Source organism: Hoplias malabaricus, chromosome Y (genome assembly GCF_029633855.1).
Source record: "Hoplias malabaricus isolate fHopMal1 chromosome Y, fHopMal1.hap1, whole genome shotgun sequence".
NCBI lineage: Eukaryota > Metazoa > Chordata > Actinopteri > Characiformes > Erythrinidae > Hoplias > Hoplias malabaricus.
Genome location: NC_089820.1, coordinates 34,042,495 through 34,065,589, shown reverse-complemented (window position 1 = coordinate 34,065,589; position 23,095 = coordinate 34,042,495). Strand labels below are relative to the sequence as shown.

Genomic DNA, 23,095 nt, shown 5'->3' with positions numbered 1-23,095 from the left:
GTTTTGCCAAGGAATAAGGGACAAAAAGATTTCATCTCTAGGCCTTACGGTGTAGGAGATATAGACCTCAATGCTTTTCCCTTTGCTATAGCGCCACCATCTGGCCAAAGAATGTCATTTTCCTTGGCTGAGTCATTTTACACCTGCTGGACCTTGCTGCCAAGGGAGGTGTTTCTGGGCCTTATGGTCTTTGCTCCACATTGCATTTTGCATAATGTCTCAGAGCCACTGTAGTTCAACAGCACAATGTATAGTCTTAGACTGCCATCTGCTGGTGAGAAATGACTACTTTCCCATATTTTTAGATCAGCCATGAAAGCACATACAGAAAGATTTAAGCATGTACTCCTATGTGGATATTTACCTAACATGGGCATGTACGGTATCAGCTGAATCCTAAGGATCTGAACTTTAACAAAAAATTGTTGCACTTTTATTACTATGTAGCTTACAGGCCACTCCCAATAACACAGATCTAGCATGTATTCCTCAAGTCAAATATAAGCTATATGTGTACACTAATATACACCTATAACTCAAAAATGCTTTCCCCAAAAATTTTAAAACGTCACATACTTGATCAGACTGAGGACCAGATGTCATAATTAAGTTGGGGTGCCACTGCGTTCCTAGATGGCGCTATAACATAAAAAAGCCCATTTAATCAGTTTTTGTCCAATTGTAGCGCCCCCTTTTGGTAAATTTTGATCATATTGTACATACGTCTTCAGGACAAGACCATACATACTTCTGTCACGTTTGGTCTTGATTGGACTTAATTTGTTTGAGTTATAGCTAAAAGAATGTTTAAAGCTCCCCACACTTCAATTAATTGTTTTATTACAACAAAAGTTTGTCCAAATGTTGAACTTTTTTTGATAATTATTTACCTACAGACTCTGCAGATTCCAACAAGGTCAACTGTTTGTGAATATCGCAAAATTCCACAGACTAGTTCGAAAAGCTTCAATTTTGAACATTTGGAAACTGAGAAAAAGCAAAGCATTTTTTGACAACACTTGCAATTACAAAGTTGTTAGGCCCTCTGCAGAGTATAAAAAGAAGCAAACTGCGTGTCAATATGCTTAATTTTCACAGAGATATATAATATTTTATTGATATAGCGCCCCCTAGTGGCTATCGTTATGACAATTTTTCTGCTCTTAGGGAGGCCTCCCAGGGACATACCAGTCAAATCCCATGATGATTGGACCTTGTTAAGGTTGTCAAACAGCTGATGACAGCTGATTGGTCGATGACAATCACAATTTTGCTCGAATCGAGTTGTCCTTAATTTTCCCTCTACAGCCTTGCCCATAGAAGCAGCATGCCAAGCGGCGGTCCGATCCGCCTTACGGATGCTGAGATATAAACTTGAAGCATTTACAGCGCCCCCTATATGAATATTGGCTTCTCCTTTGACAAGCTACCTCAGAATCATGTCTGAAAGTAGAATATGAAATGTAAACACATTTGAGTAAACCATGAGTTTGTTATAGATTTTTAAGTAAAACATAAAATAAGCCGAAGAGGTTCATTTGCATATGGCGGCCATCTTGAATCGAAATTTCAACGTTTTTTTGATAATTATTAAACTACAGGCTCCTGCGAACATTTTGACACCAAGCTCAAGAAAATTGGACAAAAATCCACGGAGGAGTACACAAAAGTAGGTTTTGCAAATTATGCAAAATAGCAAAAAATCTAAGTAGGCGGAGCTTAGTGGTTGTATGTACCTTTTTGATTCGGCAGGACCCAAGGAATCAGGGAAAAAAAAGATTTCGTCTCTACGCCACACGGGGTGGAAAATCTTTTAATGAAAGCGTTTTCCTTCGCTGTAGCGCCCCCTTGAGGCCAATTGGGCTGATATTTTGCGCCTGAGTAGCGAGACCGACTACTACCTATTGACCAAGTCTCAAGTGTCTAGGCCTTACGGTTTGGGCTGTGCGATTCGTTTTATGGCAGAAAAAGAAATAGAATAATAATAATAACAAATTAAAATCAGAACAAACACAATAGGGTTTCAAGCACTTCGTGCTCGAACCCCTAATTAAAATCAGAACAAACACAATAGGGTTTCAAGCACTTCGTGCTCGAACCCCTAAAAATCAGAACAAAAACAATAGGCTTCCTTTGCACGTTGTGCTCGGAAGCCTAATAATAATAATAATAATAATAAAAATCAGAACAAAAACAATAGGCTTCCTTTGCACTTTGTGCTCGGAAGCCTAATAATAACAAATTAAAATCAGAACAAACACAATAGGGTTTCAAGCACTTCGTGCTCAAACCCCTAATTAAAATCAGAACAAACACAATAGGGTTTCAAGCACTTCGTGCTCGAACCCCTAATAAGAAGAAAAATCTGAGCAATTACAATATGGTCCTACACTACGTGTTAGGACCATAATTATGACTAGTAAAAATGCTAATTAGAGGTCTCTCTAATTAAAGCTTTGAAATAGATAGAAAAATCTAGGTACCATGTTCAACTTGACCACATTGTAATCATGTTTAATCTAAAAATTTGAATTTCACACTACTAATTTTAAAAGGGGTTGAACCGAAAGATATATTCCTGGCAACTTGGTTAATTGGCATCAGCTCGCTTTTGGAGAAATTTATTTTGCAACCAGACAGCTTCCTGAATTTACCAAATAAATCTAATAATCTAGGAATGCATGACAGAGGTTTTGTTATGTACAATAATAATTAATCTACATATAGTGATAATTTATGTTCCTGGCCCCCTCGCTCAATTCCTTTTATACGAGTGTCATGACGTAGGGCTAAAGCTAATAATTCAGTGGCTATAGCGAGCAAAAGAGCAGAGTAAGGACAGCCCTGGAGTGTATCTTGCTGTAATTTAAAGTAAGTAGACAGGTTATTATTTGTCCGTACAGTGGCCATAGGGGAGGAGTATAAAGTATTCATGTAGAATATAAATTTAGGTATGCACAGACGAGTGGTTTTAGTAGTAAAGTGATTAGGTTTATGCGTGAGAGGGAATGTATTTGAGAGTGTGCACAGGCTATAAATATTAGTAGATGGGGTGAAGAATTGGAAATTGCTGGTGGATGCAGGTAAAAACTGCAGGTCCCAGAGTGCATTGCGTCAACTACACTAAGGCCAGATACGGTGCTGTACTCTGAAAGTAAATGGATAGTTTACAGTTAGAGTTAACAGTTCCATTTTTTGGATGCAGTAGACGAAGAATCTGAAAGGAATGAGCTGAAGTATGCGGACTTGGCGGCTGAGGTGAAGGAACGTGGGTGGCAGGCACATGTAAGACAGATGGAGACAGGTGTTAGCGGATTTGTAGCCAAGTCTGCCAAATCCCAGCTTTTGCAGTTTGGCATCAGGGGCCGGAAACTAAGGGCAGCAGTGAAGGAGTGACTTGAATCTCCATGCACAGTATTTGGGTATAGGCCCGGGAATGTGCACCTTCATTGTCAGGGGACTAGGATCAGAGATTACTATGGGCTGATATTCACAGTCAGTTACCATGGGATTATCGAAAATGCAATTCATTTGATACACTGTACATCACAAGAAAAAAATTGATTGATTTAACTGATTTTGACAATCTAAGCTTGATGAGATAATACAATTTATATTCATACAAGGTAATGCATGTCCATATTTGCAGCCAGGAAAAAAAAAAACTTAGTGAATAATGTGTGGTCATCAATATTTTAGCCATAGACATTATATAAAATAATTGGAAATTCATATAGTTGTCCTACTACAATAACATATCACCCTCTGGAGTCAAGATTTTATGTTTGATTATTACAAGTGGTACATTCGTACTGATTAGAATAGCCACTTCTCTTGCCTTAGAGCCATAATTGGAATGGTAGGCTTGTCCTCTCCATCCTCCCCTTAACACAGATTGATCGCCATTACGAAGGTGAGTCTCTTGAAGGAAGACACTATCAGCTTTGAGATTTTTAAGGTGCGTGAGCACCTTTTTGCATTTCACCGGGCGGTTTAAGGATTTAACATTCCAGCTTATAAAGTTAAATGACCAGCCTATATATCTTCATCTCTCCCATAAGACAGTCAGAAGTAGCCCTATACATTTGACCCAAGAGATCTAAATCCAAATCTTACTGTCAACATTCTCAGTTGAGAGAAAAATACAGCAACATTTTTGCCAGGTCTGGATCTCATATGGATCAGGTTTTTGTGAGCCATGGCCTTTTGCATATCCAAACACTATTCCGTAGCCAATGTCTCACTGGCCTCTGAGAAGGTTCCAGATGTTGTTGAAGGCTGCATAGGCCACACTCACAGTGTAATCCGGGAAGACAGCAATCGGTTCTCCGATACCAGAGCGGTCTGCTCTCATGGGCTCTGCACTGCACACCAACACACTCCTGGTAGTAGTGTAGCTTTGCGATAATAACAGGATTTTCCATTGGGCCTTCTTAGAGTGAGACCTCTGTGTTTAGTGACAAATATCTTTCTCCGGTCGTAACACTTCCTTCAGAAGTTTACAGATGGCTGCAGTGGAGCTTGAGATAGGCTCTTCCACAATGCCCACAATTCTAATGCTACATCACCGCATCCTCCCCTCCATATCCTCACACCACTCTTTCAGCTTTGCCATTTCAGTTTTCACAGTTGTCTACAGTGTAGTCACCTCTCCTGATTGACAGGCCTTCTTCTACACCTCTAACTGTATAGCTCATGGCCTCAATCTCAGTGTGAATAGTAGCTTGTGCTATTTGCAATTTCGTCTTTCATTTACTTTGGTTTGTTTTTTTTAGCTCTGATTAAATCACCGCAAATTCGAATAAATACACCGCCTCTTTTTTTGTTTTAATTATATAAAATACAAACTTATCTAGAATTGTGCATACTATTGTAAATTATTAGAAAACTACAACCTGAATGCATTTTTATTACTTATTATACAGTAAGCAACAATTATTGACTAATGTTTTATACTCAAAAATGTAATCTCATTTACCATTACTAAAGCAGTACACATACTGTTAACCAACCTTTTAGAAACTGTACCACATGAAAAAAAGTATATTATTAAACCGTTATATATATATATATATATATATATATATATATATATATATATATATATATATATATATATATGTATATATATATATATATTGTAGTGAGCCTGCAATATTTTTCTGTGTTGGACTGTGTGAAATGCAGAGGTATGTGAGTTACGGTACGCATGTGACCGGTGGATAAGAGAAGGGGCATAGTATGTGCTCATGGGAGAGGAGTGAGAGAGGAGACAAGCCAAAATACTCAGGTAGGTCGGGTGGGGAGGCTTTACATGCCCAATCTGAACTGCTTGCATGGGCTGTGGGCTGGGCAAAGGATGGTAAAGCATTGCAGCTGGCCCTATGCCTCACTAATGCAGCCCTTACATGCTTGCTACTGCTAAGCCCGGCCAAAAGGGATTGCTATGGGGCTTTATTGGTCATGGTCAGGACTGATCATGCAGCTCTCCAGTGGTTGATATCCTTCAAAGAGCTGGAGAGGCAGATCGCACGCTGGCTGGAAGAACTGGTATTGTTTTACTTCCAGGTGGAGTACCAAGCAGGGACTCATCATGCCAATGCAGATGCCATGTCCAGATGTCCCTGTGCCTCTGACGACTGCCACTATTGTGAAAAAATTGAGGCCTGAGAGAACAAGCTCAGCTCAGAAGAGCAGAGTGGCCCCACTCATGGTGGAGATGCACTGATTTGTGCAGTGACACTTGTGGTTGACCCTGTGGTTGGAGTGGAGAGTAAGCCACATACTCAGCTCTATTGCTCATTCCACAAATGCATGCACCATTTAAAAGGGAAATTAACAGGCTTTCAATAGTATAAGATTTATTGCCAAGAAGCATTCTCATAACAAAAAAATAATCTACCAAACAAATTACTTACTTATTTTTGTGCTATGTTTACATATAAATTACAAGTAAATAAGGAGGAGCTGGTGGAAGTTGTGGGGCAGGGTCACCAATCTTATCCACAAAGGGCTGGTGTGGCTGCAGGTTTTCAATCCAGTAAAGGAGAAGCAGACCTGATTCAATTTTTTTTTTTTTTTTAAAGAATACTGTGTAAGATTTAGGCTTTTTGCTCCTAGGTCTCCCCCCAAGAGTAGCAATAACAGAGGCCTTATTCTTCTTAATAAAGGTCAATGGAGTATTACAATGATTTTTTTTTTTTTTTTTTTTTTTTTTTTTATTACAAGAAAAGATGACAATAAATAAAACAGACAGACAATATTCCTTTGCATTACTGACAAGGTAGCTTAACTTGCAGTCCATCCATCCATCCATCCATTATCTGTAACCGCTTAGGGTTCAGGGTCACGGTGGGTCCAGGGCCTACCTGGAATCATTGGGCGCAAGGGAATACACCTTGGAGGGGGCGCCAGTCCTTCACAGGGCATCACATACACTCACACGTTCACTCACACACACACACACCTACGGTCACTTTTGAGTCGCCAATCAACCTACCAATGTGTGTTTTTGGACTGTGGGAGGAAACCGGTGCACCCGGAGGAAACCCACGCGGACACGGGGAGAACACACCAACTCCTCACACACAGTCACCCGGAGCTGTGGTCCCTGGAGCTGTGTGACTGCAACACTACCTGCTGCGCCATCGTGCCACCCTAACTTGCAGTACAATTTTTTGTAAAATAAAACATTATATTATGTCACTGTACACTAGTCTTATACTTAATAAATTAGCTTCAAAAACGTATGGTTTAAACTACAGATTGTACAACAACATTATATCGTTTTTTGTAGCCCTGGTAGGTGACACCACCACTGCATCTGCCTACTATAACTAGCAAACTGGTGATATGAGCTTTCTAACATGCAGGCCTACTAGCTGCCAAACTAAACTGCATCTATCAACCAGACATTGACTAGGGATATTAGCTAACATCAGTTTAAATTAACAATTTAGTAAAATAGACTTTCACATATACTGACGTTTTTAACTTTACTCTGTCCCTTTCACATGTTAAATAGCTAAACAGAAATCGTTAGCTAAAATTAGCTGCAATACCTGCTGTTGATGGGCCGCTCCTGAGTCTCAGCATGGACTTCACGCAGAGAGAGCATGGACTTCTCACTCGCAGAAAAGTATCTATTAAGTGCGGGTAAGGGTTATGCAGGAAAGATCCCGAAGCAAGTGATCTACTGGCAGCTGATGGATTTGCTCACAGTTGGCCTTTCAGCCAGCAAGCGTTACCCACCCTCTCCAAACCTCGGGGAATGTCTGGATGCTCCTCTACACAAACGTGTGTTTGCACCGTTCCTCTTTCATTCCTCCTCTGCGGCTCGAAGGCATAAGCCAACGGGTTTCTTAGAACTTAATCAAAATTCCTTCCAGACTCGTCTTCAGCCATCATATGGCCAAAACAACGAGCACGTTTCCCTCAACCGCGACTGTTGTCCGACGTCTAGTTCCAACTAACCAACCTCATGACGTAGTCACTGACGCAACAGCAATATGGCAGCGAGCCAGAGCAACATCAGAATCAAATATTAATGTATTATAATTTTTTAACATGTAATCGTTTTATTTGTAAAATATTCTCAAAATAAGTTCAAACATATTTAAGTATTTAGAAAACACATAAAATTGAAGGTGTTCCATGTCCACTTTAACATGAAAAAAGCTTAACGTGACTAAATGTTCTTTTAATAAATTAAGCCACATTAAGCTGTTTCCTTATATTTGGTTTAAATTTGATTTTTATTTGATTTTTCACTTTCTGTTTGAGTTACATGTTAATAGATTTAGCAGTGGAGAGCACTTATTATTATCAGTAGTAATTGGGGAAATTTTGGCGCTCCTAGGTTGTTTTTTTAGTACATTTAGCCACGTTAAGCTTTTTCATGTTAAATGTTTTAGATGCTCCCAACAAATGAGCATGATGGTGGTAGCTGAACAGCTTGTCTTGTTCATAGCAGGACACAAAAGCTTAAAACATAACCAGCACAGTGAGAACTTTTAATGAGGAGAGCAACACACAGGAGCAGAGCCTCAATCTCCCTGTGTTGTTCTGGAGACTGGGGGGATTCACTGTTTGTGTTTACTTGAGGAGTTTCAAGTAAAATGATAAATTCCTCATTGTTCCTACTCAATAAATCAATTTATTCTTCCTTTTCCAGTGTCTCTCTGTGATTTCAGAGCGCTGAGATATAAAAATCATGTCAGATGCGGCGTGAAAGTTCCACTACGTTAAAGAAAACTCATCTGTGTTTTACATGTGAAAAAATCATACTCGATGTGAAAAGCCCCCCCACCAGGTCATCAATTTTTCCACTTTTGTCTCATTAGTTTCCCTGACCTTTCCTTATTTCTCCCAGGTGTTCCTACTCTGTGCTTGTGTATTTATACCCCTTTGGTTTCAGTGCTCCCTTTATCCGGTCTTGTGTGTAGATCAGCGGCGATTGCTCTAAGACTGCAAGGGAAGCTCGGCTTCCCCTAAAATGTAAAAAAATAAGTGATCAAATATATACTGTTGTGTGTACGTGTCATTGAATAAATATGCACTACAACACGCTCAACTTTTGTTCAGAATCAGCTTCATATCACTGGTAAAGACGCGACTTTCCTCTCAATCATTCCCGTAGCTTCAGTGGATCAATGCTGGGCTTTGTCCCGCCCATCGGACGCTCAGTGTCTCTGGGGATCTATGGGGCAGTGGGCTGGCCTTGGCTGGCCCGGACGCTCAGCTTCTGCATGATGATTGGATGATCTGTCTGAGGCTGAATCCCTTTTTGATTGACAGCGAAATGAGCAAATCAGCTATCCTTTGGTGTAAAGATCCGTGGGAGCACAGGCGGACACACTTCACATGGGCCAAGGCCGTTTAAGCAGCCTAGCTCTGCTGGCCATTGAGAGGACACTAGTCAAGTCCCTGGAAAGACGCCTTGTTGGTAAGATAGGGTCAAAGATCATTTTCTTAAAAAGGAACGGAGGGTAGAATTTACGTATAAATAAACAGACACATTTTATTATGTAGGCCGAAATTGAGCTTCCCCTCCTTGAAAGACCAGTGTCCGCCACTGGTGTAAATGTATACTGAACAAAAAATATATACACTTTTGTTTTTGCTCCAATTTTTCATGAACTGAGCTCAAAGATCTAAGAAATTTTCTATGTACACAAAAGGCCTTTTCCTCTCAAATTTTGTTCTCAAATTTATTTCCGGGGACTATTTCCACCATTTGCCTCACGCAGTGCAACACATCTCCTTCACATAGAGTTGATCAGGTTGTCGATTGTGGCCTGTAGAATGTTGGTCCACTCCTCTACAATTGCTGTGCGAAGGTCATGCTGCAAAATGAGTCATGGATGGGTCATGGATGAATGGCATGGATGAATGGCACAACAATGGGCCTTAGGACATTGTCATGGTATCTCTGCATTCAAAATGCCATCGATAAAAAGCACCTGTGTTTGTTGTCCATAACATACGTCTGCCCATATCCATAACCCCACCGCCACCATGGGCCACTGGATTCACAACATTGATATCATCAAACTGCTCACCCACACCATACTGCTATCTGCCCTGTACAGTGTAAACTGGGATTCATCCATGAAGAGGACACCTCTGCAATGTGCCAAATGCCAAATGCCAGTGAGCATTTGCCCACTGAAATCGGCAAGGAAAAGTGCTCACTAACACAAATTAAGACAATTTTGTGAGCAATATTTGAGAGAAAAAGGCCTTTTGTGTACATGGAAAAAGTCTTAGATCTTAGAGATCAGCTCATGAAAAATGGGAGCAAAAACAAAAATGTTGCATTTATATTTTTGTTTAGTATATGTTGCTGTGTCTGAGTGTTTTATGTATGTCTACACCGGCTCACGGCTGTTTCCTGTTTGTTCCTGTCTTGTTTCTGTTCATCTAATTTCTAGTTTGTGTTTTTGCCTCCCTCTTTGTGTTTGTTTTCACTGTTTGTTGTGGTTTTTTTTGTTTTTGTAAATAAAAAATTTCCTTGTGTGTATGTCCGCCTCCACATCCTACCTCAGAGCCGTGACAGAATCTATATAAATATTAATGAGATTTGAGCTAAATATATTAAGGGTAACTGAGACCCCAACTTTAGTTGTGTGTCTGGGCTAATATCTATTGCTTTGATCAAAAGATTATATGAATTGAAAAGGTGAGATATAGACCTACCACGACACTGAAATAGATTACGCGAAAAAGAGGATGAGAGAGAGAGATAGACCTTCTGCAGATAGCTGCTGTAGTTGGAGCCCATGCTGGTCAGAACAGATTTTTTCTTTGCATCCTCCTCTGCTTTCTTCTTAGCATCCAGTTCTTCCTTCCTAAGCCTCTCCTCCTGTTGTATATAGATATGTACATATTGTTCACATATTAATACTTAACAAAATATTTTGATAAAATATTTTAATTAAAATGTAACCAATGCTAAAAAAAATCTGGTGAGAATGAGATAGACCACAACATGTACATGTAAATAGTAAACTGACCTGATAAAATTGACTGTAAATGTGGATACAATATTTGTATATTTTTAAATATCCAGTCAGTGTACATAAAATGTTTGTTTTGAGTCATTGTTTTCAGTTCTTTTTAAGCTCCAAGGAAAATAAACCATAACATATGTCACGCCCTCGTCCTGTCATGTCTGTTTTCCCCGCCATGTGGTCTCTCAGCACATGGCTCTGTTTGTTGTTGTCCATGTCTCCGCCTATGTCCCGCCTTTCTTCCTCCCCCTCGTTATCTGTCTCAGGTGCGTCTCGTATGTGTTTAGTATTTAAGTCCCCTTCTATCACTTCCTCTTCTCGGTCATTTGTTCTTGTTCTCGTTTCGTTCTGTTCCAATTCCCAGTCTTGTTTCGCTTCTATTGTCGCTCAGTCCGGTCTGTCTGTCTCTATCGTGTCATGTTGTCTGTAACTGTTCTGGGATGGTGTTATTAAAATGTTTGACAAATGTATGTGGAATCTATTACATTGAACTCATGTTGGGCTAAAAAGATTGAGTTTGTATAAAAAAGGGCAAAGTTAAACTAGTCACATGACAAGACTTTATTTAAGAGCTTGACGGTAGCATTGTGGGAAAAAGGCAAACAAAGATGCAGAGACAGGACTTAACGTCTCTAATAATTTAATCCTACATGTGGTCCAAGAGACGCACACGGTATAACTTTATAATTTGTGCATTTGTGTACTTTTACATGGACTAATTCTTACATTTATGTGATTATATTAGAGCTCTCTGCTGTTTGTGTGCTATCATGTCTGGATTTGCTCAGTAATGGACACTGGAACTGAGTGTTTTTTGTTTATATTTTTTTGTAGTTTTCGCGGTTTCCGATGAAGAATAAGAGCAGGAAAGAGTGAGAAATAAAGCTTCAAAAGACATCTGTATGATGCGTGGCCGTTATTTGTTGCACCAGTGTAGCTACATTGTCGTTTTGCTTTCTAGTCATGTTGTTTAACCCTCTAGTCTGTCTGTCCATATCTCTAATTTGTCTGTATTCCTCTTCAGTCTGTTTAGCTCTTTGTCCTGTTAGTTTGTTAGCTCTCTAGTCTCTGTCCCTTTAGCACTGTTTAGCACTCCATGTTTATATTTAGTCTGTTTAGCACTCCGTGTTTAGATTTTGTCTATTTTACTCTGTGTCCTAGTTTAGTTCGCTTAGCTCCTTTGTCCATGTCTCAGTTAGCCCTCTGTTTGTTGTCCTGTTATCGTAATCTCTCTGTTTTGTTATATTCTTTTGTAAATTAAAGTTCACTGTGTTTTAGCATGTGCGTTCGCCTCCTTCAGTCCGCCTCTCCGAAATCCTGACAACATATTAAATATTTCCCCATTCCAATGAAAAAATTGTATCTGCCAAAATAATAATTTTATCAGAGAAAAAAACCTTTTTAAGTTCAAAATATTTTATTCCAAGTAAAGAAGCATTTCTACTGATCTATTCATAGTGAAATCTTTACACAATATGAAGGACAGCAACAAATGATGTTGTAAACAAAACATCCACAAAAGTGGAGATACATATTTTTGGACAGCAATGATAAGTAGTGTGCCATTAAATTTGTAAAGTCTGCAGTGTGTTATAATTATCATATTAACTGTAAGTGTGCGTTAAATTCCATTTTTTGGTGCACAACCATGTTCATGAAGAATAATCATTGGAGAAAATGAGTGTTCCTTTACTTTCATGTAATGTTTCCTCAATCAACTTCATATATATCTGTGAAAGCACAGAGCATATATGAGTCTGTGCAGGTATAACTTACCTCACGCCTTGCTTGACGCTCTTTGTCTTTCTCAGCACGGATCCTCTGCTGCTCTGCTCGCTCAGCTCTGCGTTTCTCCTGTGGACAAATATTATTTTCAGGGTGTACCCCCAACATGTTACAAGACTCCTCAAGATTAAGTTTTCTTTACATCACTGCTATTCACTTACATCAGTGTTATTTCTGAATAGTTAGAATGTAACTATGAACACCAAAATCCACACCAAACTATTGTTTAAAACAATTTAATATATTTTGAATATTACAACAATAATAATAATAATAATTGAAATTGCACATTGTTAATAATAATAAATATGACTTTTTAAACAGTTAATTCAGTGGTATCAAAACCTGTTTAGCAATTAAGTTATTTATTCGAAAAAGAACATTTCTCATAATTACTTAGCATATCATGCTAATGATAAAACATCACATGAAATAAGAATTTGTCTTGAATTTAAAGTGTCCCGTAATAACGATTTAGCATCTCATAATTTTTCCATCCAAACAAAAAAGATTATCTCAATAATATGGGACAACAAGACAATTATGAGTTATACTTGTTATACTGTCCTATTACTATGACTTACTAAACAACCACACGATTTTCATTTATGACAGAAATGGTTTCCACATAAAAGAACCAGGATTTGGCAGTAATATTTGTTGATATTTAGAGATATTTACGATTCTTTCCTTCAGAGCAATAAGCTCTTCCTCTTCCTTTTGCCTGCACTCAAAGTGGGCATCAATTAGTGCTTGCAACTCAACGAGGTCCTTATTCTGTCGCTTCTTTTGGATGTCCTGTTACACACATTCACACACACACACACACACACACACACACACATATATATATATATATATATATATATGGAGTTGTTTTTCATAGCATAGCAACATTGTAGGGAAATATCTTAGATCATCCTACATTTGTTCATCCTCAGTCTACTGCAAATATAAATTATGAGAAGTTAAACCAAAGTTTCTGAATCAAATGTGTAAAGTCCTTCAAAAAGCAGAAGTGAATAAAATAATTTGCTTACATCAAAGTCCACTTTCTCTCCTTCAGGTATTTTTGGTGCACTGGGCCTGAACAGACAGGCAGACATATATTAGTGTGCATTAGTCATGTACACACACACACACACACACACACACACACACATATGCAAACATTTGTTTGTGTGCATAGTATGGATGTTATATAATTCCATGGATATATAGCTTATTTGTAACCATAACTGCTACTAGCATAACCTTAATCCTAACCTTACACTAACCATAATGCATATCTTCAAATTAGGGGAACAGCTATGTATTTATACTTTTTGCTATATATATATACTTTTTTTAGCTATATGTTGTTTTGTTTCTGCAGAAAACCAGATAAACAAATCTTCATTAATAAAAAAAAAAAAAGGAAAACATGTTGCAGTAAATTTTGAATGCCATTAACACTTACTTGAATTTTGGCTTCTCTTCTACACAGACAAACATAAAAAAGGGAAAGGTCCATGTTTGTTAGAGATACTACAAGCACTAGCTGATGCGTACTTTGTTGAACATTAAATATATCATTACTTTGTTGTAAATCTTAATTTAACCCAATCAGGTCCTTGCACTTACACATAACTTGCAAACTTATGAATTTACTATCTGATTTCAAGTCACAAATTCAATTTGTAGGAATATGTTTATTATAACCAAGACACTATCCTATGGACCCTATCCTATAATATTAGGGTCAAGTTTTTGTTAAAAAAATCTGAAATTGAAAGTTCAAATCTTGAGATTGAACTTTGAAAAATACAACAATGTATTCAACCTGAAAAAAAACATCCTACACTATTTTGCCAGTCTTTGCTTTAATATATTTTTTCCTCCATCTGGTCTTTTGCTTCAATCTTTTTTTTTTTTTTTTGCATCTGAGTTCTGAAAAAAAATTTACGTGTTGGAAAGTCTTATGGGAAGGCATTCTACTTGAATCTAGTCAATGATTTGGTGCTCTGAAAATGCCTCTGGGACCAAGCCACAACCAGCCCGCCAGCTTTCAAGCCTTTTCAAACATGGCGCAATGATATTTTCTCAGTACACAGCAGCAGGTAAACTGAATTTTCACATTAAAAAGTTGATACAAATGTTATAATTAATTGCTAAATTATGCAAAATGTATGATGTAAATGTGGGAGGGAAATTGTGTGTGTGTGTGTGTGTGTGTGTGTGTGTGTGTGTGTGTGTGTATGTGCATATACAGCCCACTCCATAATTTCTGGCACCCCTAATTAAAATGTGTTAAAAGCCTTAAAATAAATGAACTTTTTATTGCAGAAGCATAATTTCACTCAGAAAAAAATTTAGAAAAAAGCAACCTTCAACTCAAGTGAAAAAAATATATAAATAAAGAAAAAATCCTGACTAAGATAATTATTTCCCATAAAATTACCTGTTCCACAATTATTGGCACCCTTAACAATTTCTTGGAAATAAATGTATTTAAACCATTTATGTCATTTCTACTGTAGTGTATAAAGTGGATCAAAGTATCTAGGAATCTTTAATTAGTAATTCATCACTAATGAAATTCCTGTTTCCCTTGGGTATAAATATGGTGTTACACAGAGGCCTATTTCTCGTACTCACTCTTAAACATGGGAAACACAAGAGAACACACTATTCAAGTAAGGCAGATGTGTGTCGACCTTCATAAATCAGCCAATTTCTACAAGAAAATAGCCACTCACCTGCAGATGCCCTTATCTACAGTCAGAGCAATCATCAAAAAGTTCAAAACATCTGTAACTGTGACAAACAAGCCTGGAAGAGGATGCAAGTGTATCTTGCCACCACACACAGTGAGAAGGATGGTAAGAGAAGTAAAAATTTCTCCAAAACTCACTGTAAGAGAATTGAATCAAATGGTAGCATTTTGAGGTTACGAGGTCTCACAAACAACCATCAGGTGCTATCTAAATGCCAACAAGCTGTTTGGGAGGCATTCACGTAGAAAGCCTTTCTGAGTTATATTCATAAATGTAAACGGGTGGAGTTTGCCAAGCGATACTGGTATTTGGACTGGGACCGTGTGCTTAGGTCAGATGAGACCAAGATAGAGCTAAGATGGATAAGGAGGCGGAACAAAGGAGGGACAAGGGCGGAGACATGGACAATAACAAACAGAGCCATGTGCTGAGAGAGCACATGATGGGGAAAACAGAAATGACAGGACGAGGGCGTGACAACATGTGGCCAAATCTACTCAAAAATGGTTCACAACTCACAAAATCAAGCTCCTCTTATGGCCATCTCAGTCCCCAGACCTCAATCCAATAGAAAACCTGTGGGGTGAGCTGAAGAGGAGAATGCATAGGAGAAGACCAAGGACGATTAGAGAAGGTTGTGCAAAGAGGAAAGGTCGAAGATCCCTCTTCCTGTATTTTCCATCTTGTGAAGAGTTCTAGGAGAAGTGCTGTCTTGTTGGCAAAAGGAGGTTGTACAAAGTACTAACACTAGAGGTGCCAATAATTGTGGCACACATGATTTCATTCAAAAGATTTCTTAATGTGTGATTTTTTTCCCCAACAAATAAAGGCAAATATTTTTTTTTTGCATTGTTGTCATATATTATTTAAAAATATATATTGTGTGTTAATATATTATATTGTGTGTTTATAAATGTGTCCTTGTATACTTTTAACAACATAGAAAAAATGTAATTTTAGAATGTGTCTATATTAAATGTAAATACAGTCAGCAATACTGCATGTATGAACTTTTACTCCAATCAGAAATACATATGAACTATAAGAAAATGACCAACATACCTTCCTCTTCATAGGCCTCTGCATGCAGCAAGCATCATTGAAAGCAAGAGCAGAACATAAAACATTAGCTGGACCGTCCAGAGCTTTGAACAATGCAAAGCTAATGTCTATTGTCAGATACATTGCTTCACAGTCAGGAGGCCATAAATCTGTATTTATCTGTACAAACATATCTGTAAAACAAGGGTGTAGATTTGCTCTTGACATTGGTGGGGACCCCACCCCCTTTGCCTGTTTTTTTTTTCCTTTTTCTTTTTGCTCCATGATAAAACTATAAAAGACTGATCCAACATATGCTATCCTATGTGCTGTACAATGTGCAGGTAGTGTCGCTGTCCCACAGCTCCAGGATCATGGGGTTATGAGTTGAAGCCCCGCTCCAGGTGACTGTCTGTGAGGAGTTTGGTGTGTTCCCTCCATATCCGGTTTCCTCCGGGTGCTCCGGTTTCCTCCCACAGTCCAGAAACACATGTCGATAGGTGGATTGACAACTCAAAAAGTGTCCGTAGGTGTGAGTGTGTGTCACAGGACTGGCGTCCAAGGTGTGTTCCTGCTTTGCGCCCAGTGATTCTGTGTAGGCTCTGGACCCACCACGACCCTGAACTGGATAAGCAGTTACAGACAATGAATGAATGAATGCATGAATAATGAAAAAAGAAGTACTTTATACTTCTGTTTACTTCAGCCCTAGTGCATAGTGGACTTGTTTCTTTATCGAACTTGACTTTAAGTGACTTAAACCTTTCTTTGAAAAATAGCTGTTTATATTCACCTTTTTTACTGCCATCACTTGCTTTTGACACCCATGTGTCACCCATGTTGCACCTGAGTCTTGTACAGTCAGTCTCGCATATGACTGGAAAGTTTTCCTTCCAGTTTTGGTGCTGCTAACAACCAAGCGTAGCTACAGCATCTTACGTGACAGCAGGGAAAGGCACAGCCAATCACAATGATGATATGTGTTACTGGGAGGTACTACTCAAGTAGAGAATGTGATTTTACCCTTTCTGCACCTGTAGAGATTTAGGGCCATGGCATTGAAAATAAAATAATTATAAGATATAGAGTATATAGAGTAAGTTGTGAAAAGAGTAAGAGTAAGTTGTGAAAGAAGCAGTCAGTGAAATGAACAGAATTATTAATTAAATGCATCCACAGGACATGATGACTAACCCCATCAGTGCAGCCCCTGACTGCGATGCATAAAGCTTTAGTTTATTGTACATAAGTCTATAAGTCATAACACGATGGAGCCTCAAGTTCCACTCCCGCTGGACAGATAATTTTCATGATAATTTTCATTGGATGATGTGAAAGTACATGCCCGCTTCTGAATAAGGTTCTGGTCGTGATGTGCCAGAGAACTGAGGATTTATTCCAGAAACTACCATAGTATGACTGCAATACAATTACTATTACACTGTGGTTGTGTCTGCCCCATTATACCTAAAGCGACTTTATTCTCAGAATTATTGTGAAATTATTCTCTGAAGGTTTGTAGGGGATCAAATTATTGTCGAGGACATGTCACTTTTGCCCATGCTAATTCTACACACTTACTGTAAAGTATTACATTAAATACTGAAAAAAAGACAATTAGCAAATAGTCAGTCCTTACATAGTCCCACAGTACTTACAAACCTATCTTTATAGTTAAGCTCAATCAAAATGGTATTAAGGTAGGCATGCATAACATTTTCATGAGTTTTTGGAACTCATACGGGACAGAAAAGGCTCTGAAAAATGCCATGCAGATGGTTCCTTTGTAAATAATGGAAAATAAAACCCCATGGGTACATATATTACTACTAAAAACTACCTTTTCAGTTCTTGTGAAAAATTCCCTTTCATAAACTTGTATATGTGTATATTTATATCAGTACTTCAATGTTAAACAGCAAGAAGCAAACAGGTTTTGCATGAGTAGTTTCTTGAGATCATTGCTGCATGAGCATTGTGATGTAATGATTAATCCAAAGATGTCCTGGTTGCTCTAAGCATTCACAAACTATTCAGCTGTGCAAGCATTTAAAATGGAATTTGGCACCATGTTTGCTGAACTGCAGCTAATATTCGGCCATATAAAGATAACCTAAAATTGGAAAGTTAAACTTGTTTATAAAGGTGTCTGTTTTCCCAGTCCCTTTCAAGGGTTAATCAAAATCCTTGCTGACAGACTGTTGGGGCTTTGATTTCAGGCCTGTCACCAGCATCTACAGCTCCTTCATGGTGGGAACATATGAAGAGGAAGAACTTGACATTGAATATATGGGCTTAAATTTTGTACTATGGCACTTGAGGTGCAATGCCCAAATATTGTTCTTATTTGAGCAAGAATCAGTTATTAGATCATCATAAGATTGGTACTGAAAATGCAAAAATATGCATGTAGACAGGAAACTGCAAGTAAACAGTACCAGCCTTTTATTGGGCTAATTGTGCTAAATGTAATTAGCAGACACACCATAGGGAAATTTATTCAGGGCTGACTCGATGAAGCCCTACACATGACCATATTTTGAAGCTGACTCAACATTCTCTAAAAAGTGTTTCTATAAATTGGATGTGTGGTTGCCTTCAAAAGAGAAAACCCAAACTAAGGTCTAAAATTGTCATGTTTGCATTTAGTTATTAGTAAACAATACAAAAATTATATTGTTTGAATTTGTTGTTTCACTGTGATATGCAACACAGCATATTTCTGTAATGTAATCTCATCACAATTTTTCTTCTCCCTTCATATTTTCTAAGTTTAGTGTAATATATCATATAAACACACTACTTTCTGTATAATGGTATTTATACAGTTATTTGTGGTCACCTTAGTGAATGCTGTCAGAAAATCCATCCAAATTCATGCCAAAAATGTTTAGATTGCTGAATGTTAGCAACAACTGTGGTTTATATAGTGCCATATTGTTAGTGCTACTGTAAATTTCACCCTTTATAAATAGTGTTACTGGAAATTTCCCCCTTCTTCCCACTATGTAGAATGAGGGATTTTAATAATTAAACACGGAGTTAAATCATCCATTCTCAAATAAAATCTTTGCTAGCTTCTGATATCCACACCTCAAATGCTTGCACAAAATATACACTTCTCTAAAAGTCAGTTTTATTCATTTGCCAAAGCACCAGTTGTGAAAAGTAATGTAACTGATTTTATTTATCTATTTATTTATTTTGATTAGGTGAAATCAAGTTTTGGCAAGTTCTGATGAAATACAGAATTTAATATAAAATAAAATTAAATAAAAAAAAAAGTAAATTTATATTAAATTCTTCATTATTTAGAGAAGGCCGTCAAACATAAGGACGGAGATTTAGATAACTTAGTAATAACTTAGTATGGTGGAAGATCCGATTGTAATAGGTTTGTGTATATATATATATATATATATATATATATATATATATATATATATATATATATATATATATATATTCCACAGATAACCACCATCTGATAACCACAGATATTTTTGAAAGTCTTTGCAGCTTCAGAACAACACTGACCACAGAATACACCAGCAACATGAACCACATACTATTTGTCTTTGCTCCTTTGAGAATGTCCTTTACTCAGAATAAGCACAGACACATTATTGCCAAACACTAGGTGTCACTATGTAAACACCAAATGGAAATGGTTGAATGCAATCTGAGAGGTTTCAGAAAAGTTTGCCGATATACTTGCAGGATGGTGCTAGAGTTAAGCTCATATAGTGTAGTATTAACAAGTAACTACAATATAACACATACAAATAACTGGTTTTACATAACTGATTTTACATTAGAAATAACAAAATTAAATTAATCACAATACTGAAACATAAATTCATTATGCATTAAATATATCATACACATGAAAACACTGTAATAATAAAGTGTAATGGTAATGATAACAATAAAAATTATATACTCACCCTCAACCTCACTGTAAAAGAAAGGATCAGACAAGAGTTTGAACACATTATGTTTTCAACACAATGATGCAATATTATGAATAGTGATTAATTTCAAAATACTTGACAAATATGTAAATGTTAATCCACAAATTAAACAAAATCACATATATGTTTCACTATTCACAAATAAATATATCCCAGTCTGTGTCTCACTATCTGCAGTTTGTACAAATAGAGCATAAATTCATAAATATATGTTTTGGTTTTCAATGATATACAGGTGCATCACAAAAAACTGGAATGTCATAAAAAAGTAAATTTATTTCAGTAATTCAATCCAGGGTAGCACAGTGCAGCAGGTAATGTCACAGTCACAGAGCTCCAGGGACCTGGAAGTTGTGGGTTCCAATCCCACTCCTGGTGACTGTCTGTGAAGACTTTGGTGTATTCTCCCCATGTCAGCGTGTGTTTCCTCAGAGTGCTCGGGTTTCTTCCGAGTGCTCAAGTACCCTCCCACAGTCCAAAAACACACATTGGTAGGTGGATTGGTGACTCAAAACTGTCTGTAGGTGTGAATGTGTGTCACCCTGTGAAGGATTGGCGCCCCCTCCAGGGTGAGTTCCCTTGCGCCCAGTGATTTCGGGTAGGCTCTGGACTGGACCGGAATTTTCACATGTAAAATTTTTATTTTTGATATCAAGAATTGTATTTTTGCTAGTGAAAATATATTTTCTGATATCAAGTGCACAAGTTGGCGGCACGGTGGCGCAGCAGGTAGTGTCGCAGTCACACAGCTCCATGGACCTGGAGGTTGTGGGTTCGATTCCCGTTCTGGGTGATTGTCTGTGTGGAGTTTGGTGTGTTCTCCCTGTGTCTGCGTGGGTTTCCTCTGGGTGCTCCGGTTTCCCCCCACAGTCAAAAAAACACACATTGGTAGGTGGATTGGCAACTCAAAAAGTGTCTGTGAATGAGTGTGTGTGTTGGGCTTTGTCCCACTCATCGGACGCTCAGCGTCTCTGGGGGTCTATGGGGCAGTGGGCTGGCCTCGGCTGGCCCGGACGCTCAGCTTCTGCATGATGATTGGATTATCTGTCTGAGGCTGAATCCCTTTTTGATTGACAGTGAAATGAGCGAATCAGCAATCCTTTGGTGTAAAGATCCGTGGGAGCACAGGCGGACACACTTCACATAGGCCAAGGCCGTTTAAGCAGCCTGGCTCTGCTGGCCATTGAGAGGACACTAGTCAAGTCCCTGGAAAAGGGACATTCTTGTTGCTTTGACAGGGTCAAAGACAATTTTCTTAAAAAGGAATGGAGGGTAGAATTTACGTATAAATAAACTGACACATTTTATGATGTAGGCCAAAATTGAGGTTCCCCTCCTTGAAAGACCAGCATCCGCCACTGGTGTGTTGCCCTGTGAAGGACTGGCACCCCCTCCAGTGTGTATTCCTGCCTTGCGCCCAATGATTCCAGGTAGGCTCTGGACCCATTGTGACCCTGAACTGGATAAGGTTTACAGATAATGAATGAATGAAAAGTGAACAAGTCACCTCTAGCTAGGTGGCAGTGTTGTTTTAGGATGTTTGGGGCCAACTTTAACGGAGAACCAATTGCTCAACATTTAATGTGGACATTTTTAACAAAAATGCCAACAAATAATTTGCTGAATGCCGCTGAATTTTTTATTGTGTTAAAATAAAATTGTAATGATACATTTCATATGAAACAATGTTTTCAACATTGACCATACATTTCCAAAGATTTAGTGTTAATTTATGATTATTATTATCATTATTATTATTGCAGGGAAAACATCATTGTTTTGTTGAATAAAGAATAACTGGTCATGTTGCACTCTGTTAATCACACCATTTATATAAACATTTCTCAACAACCCATCCCCATCAGTTCCCAGACTCCCAATGAAAACAGTTCTATGACTGTTAAGACAGAGGACAGAGAACTGCTGAGCTCTCTAGGTCTAACACTAAATCTTTGGAAATATATGGTATTCAAACGAAAGGATTCAAACGAATCACAGGGTCGCGCTTCGCGTTCCTATCCACGCGGCTCATTGGTCCTCTGCTCACTGGGTTGCCAGTTAGTGGTGCGGGTGATTGGTCAGCGATGCGCGGTCCAACTGAATACGTAGATTTGGAACGAGCAACCGGTCAGTCCTTAAACATTGGGAAAAACATCATTGCCACCTAGCGGTAGCTTGTCAGCCTATTGGCCAAAATTTTGTGAATGAGGCTGCATTTGTGTGTGGATTGTGTCAAATGTGAAAGGAAAATTTCAAAATCCAAAAACCCGCGACAGGAAATGAACAAAAATACGTCACGTGAGTAATTTGATTCACAAACACAGATTCAACACTATAAAAACATGTAACTTTACAAATATATGCAATGTAAACTTAAGCAAACCTATATATTTTCACATAAAAAATAATGATTATATCTATGAAAATCAAAGACAAGTATTTATGAATTTGTACAAACTGCAGACCATGAGAGACATATTGGGAAATATTTGTCAAAAGTGAAACATATTTGTGACTTCTGTTTAATTTGTGGATTAACATTTACGCATTTGTCAAGCATTTTGAGACTCTCTCCCCATACAATATCAAAGCAAAAGCAGAAATACTCACATTTCCTCTGTGTCAGACATGATGCCTACAGAGTTGAGAGCTAAAGCAAAAAAAAAATAAAAAATAAAATAAATAAATAAAAAAACGGAAAAAATACATCTCAGTGAAAGTGGTATTATATTTGACACTGAAATTGCATTGCACTGTGTATTGTTCTTTTACAAAAAATGGGTTCTCAACTTGGGCATTCATTTACCTGCCAAAAGTGAGGCCCTTGGGCCAAAGTTGGGCTTTAAGTACGTTTGATATGTTCTGTCAGATTACTAGGTTACCCTGTCCACACTGAGAGAATAAGCCTATTTTTAAGATGCATTCACATTTAAGAAGACATTTATTGCATCAACGATATTGTGTGTCCCAGTTACACTGCATTATTTTACAAAAGTTTATTTAATTTACTTAAATTACTGTTACATTA

The 23,095-nt window shown here is 37.9% G+C and overlaps 1 protein-coding gene across 1 annotated transcript in view; it reads right to left on the bottom strand.

Annotated features, from left to right (window-relative positions):
* The window catches only part of LOC136677909 (troponin T, fast skeletal muscle isoforms-like), a 34,162-nt gene extending 11,465 nt beyond the window's left edge, over window positions 1-22,697 (bottom strand). The window contains exons 1-7 of the mRNA XM_066655610.1: window positions 22,678-22,697; window positions 20,041-20,051; window positions 13,756-13,774; window positions 13,337-13,382; window positions 12,978-13,094; window positions 12,288-12,365; window positions 10,250-10,363 (exon numbers count right to left, since the gene is read on the bottom strand). Of these exons, the coding sequence (XP_066511707.1) occupies window positions 10,250-10,363; window positions 12,288-12,365; window positions 12,978-13,094; window positions 13,337-13,382; window positions 13,756-13,774; window positions 20,041-20,051; window positions 22,678-22,697 (405 nt within the window). The remainder of the gene's footprint in view (window positions 1-10,249; window positions 10,364-12,287; window positions 12,366-12,977; window positions 13,095-13,336; window positions 13,383-13,755; window positions 13,775-20,040; window positions 20,052-22,677) is intronic.
* Between the last annotated feature and the right edge of the window lie 398 nt (window positions 22,698-23,095).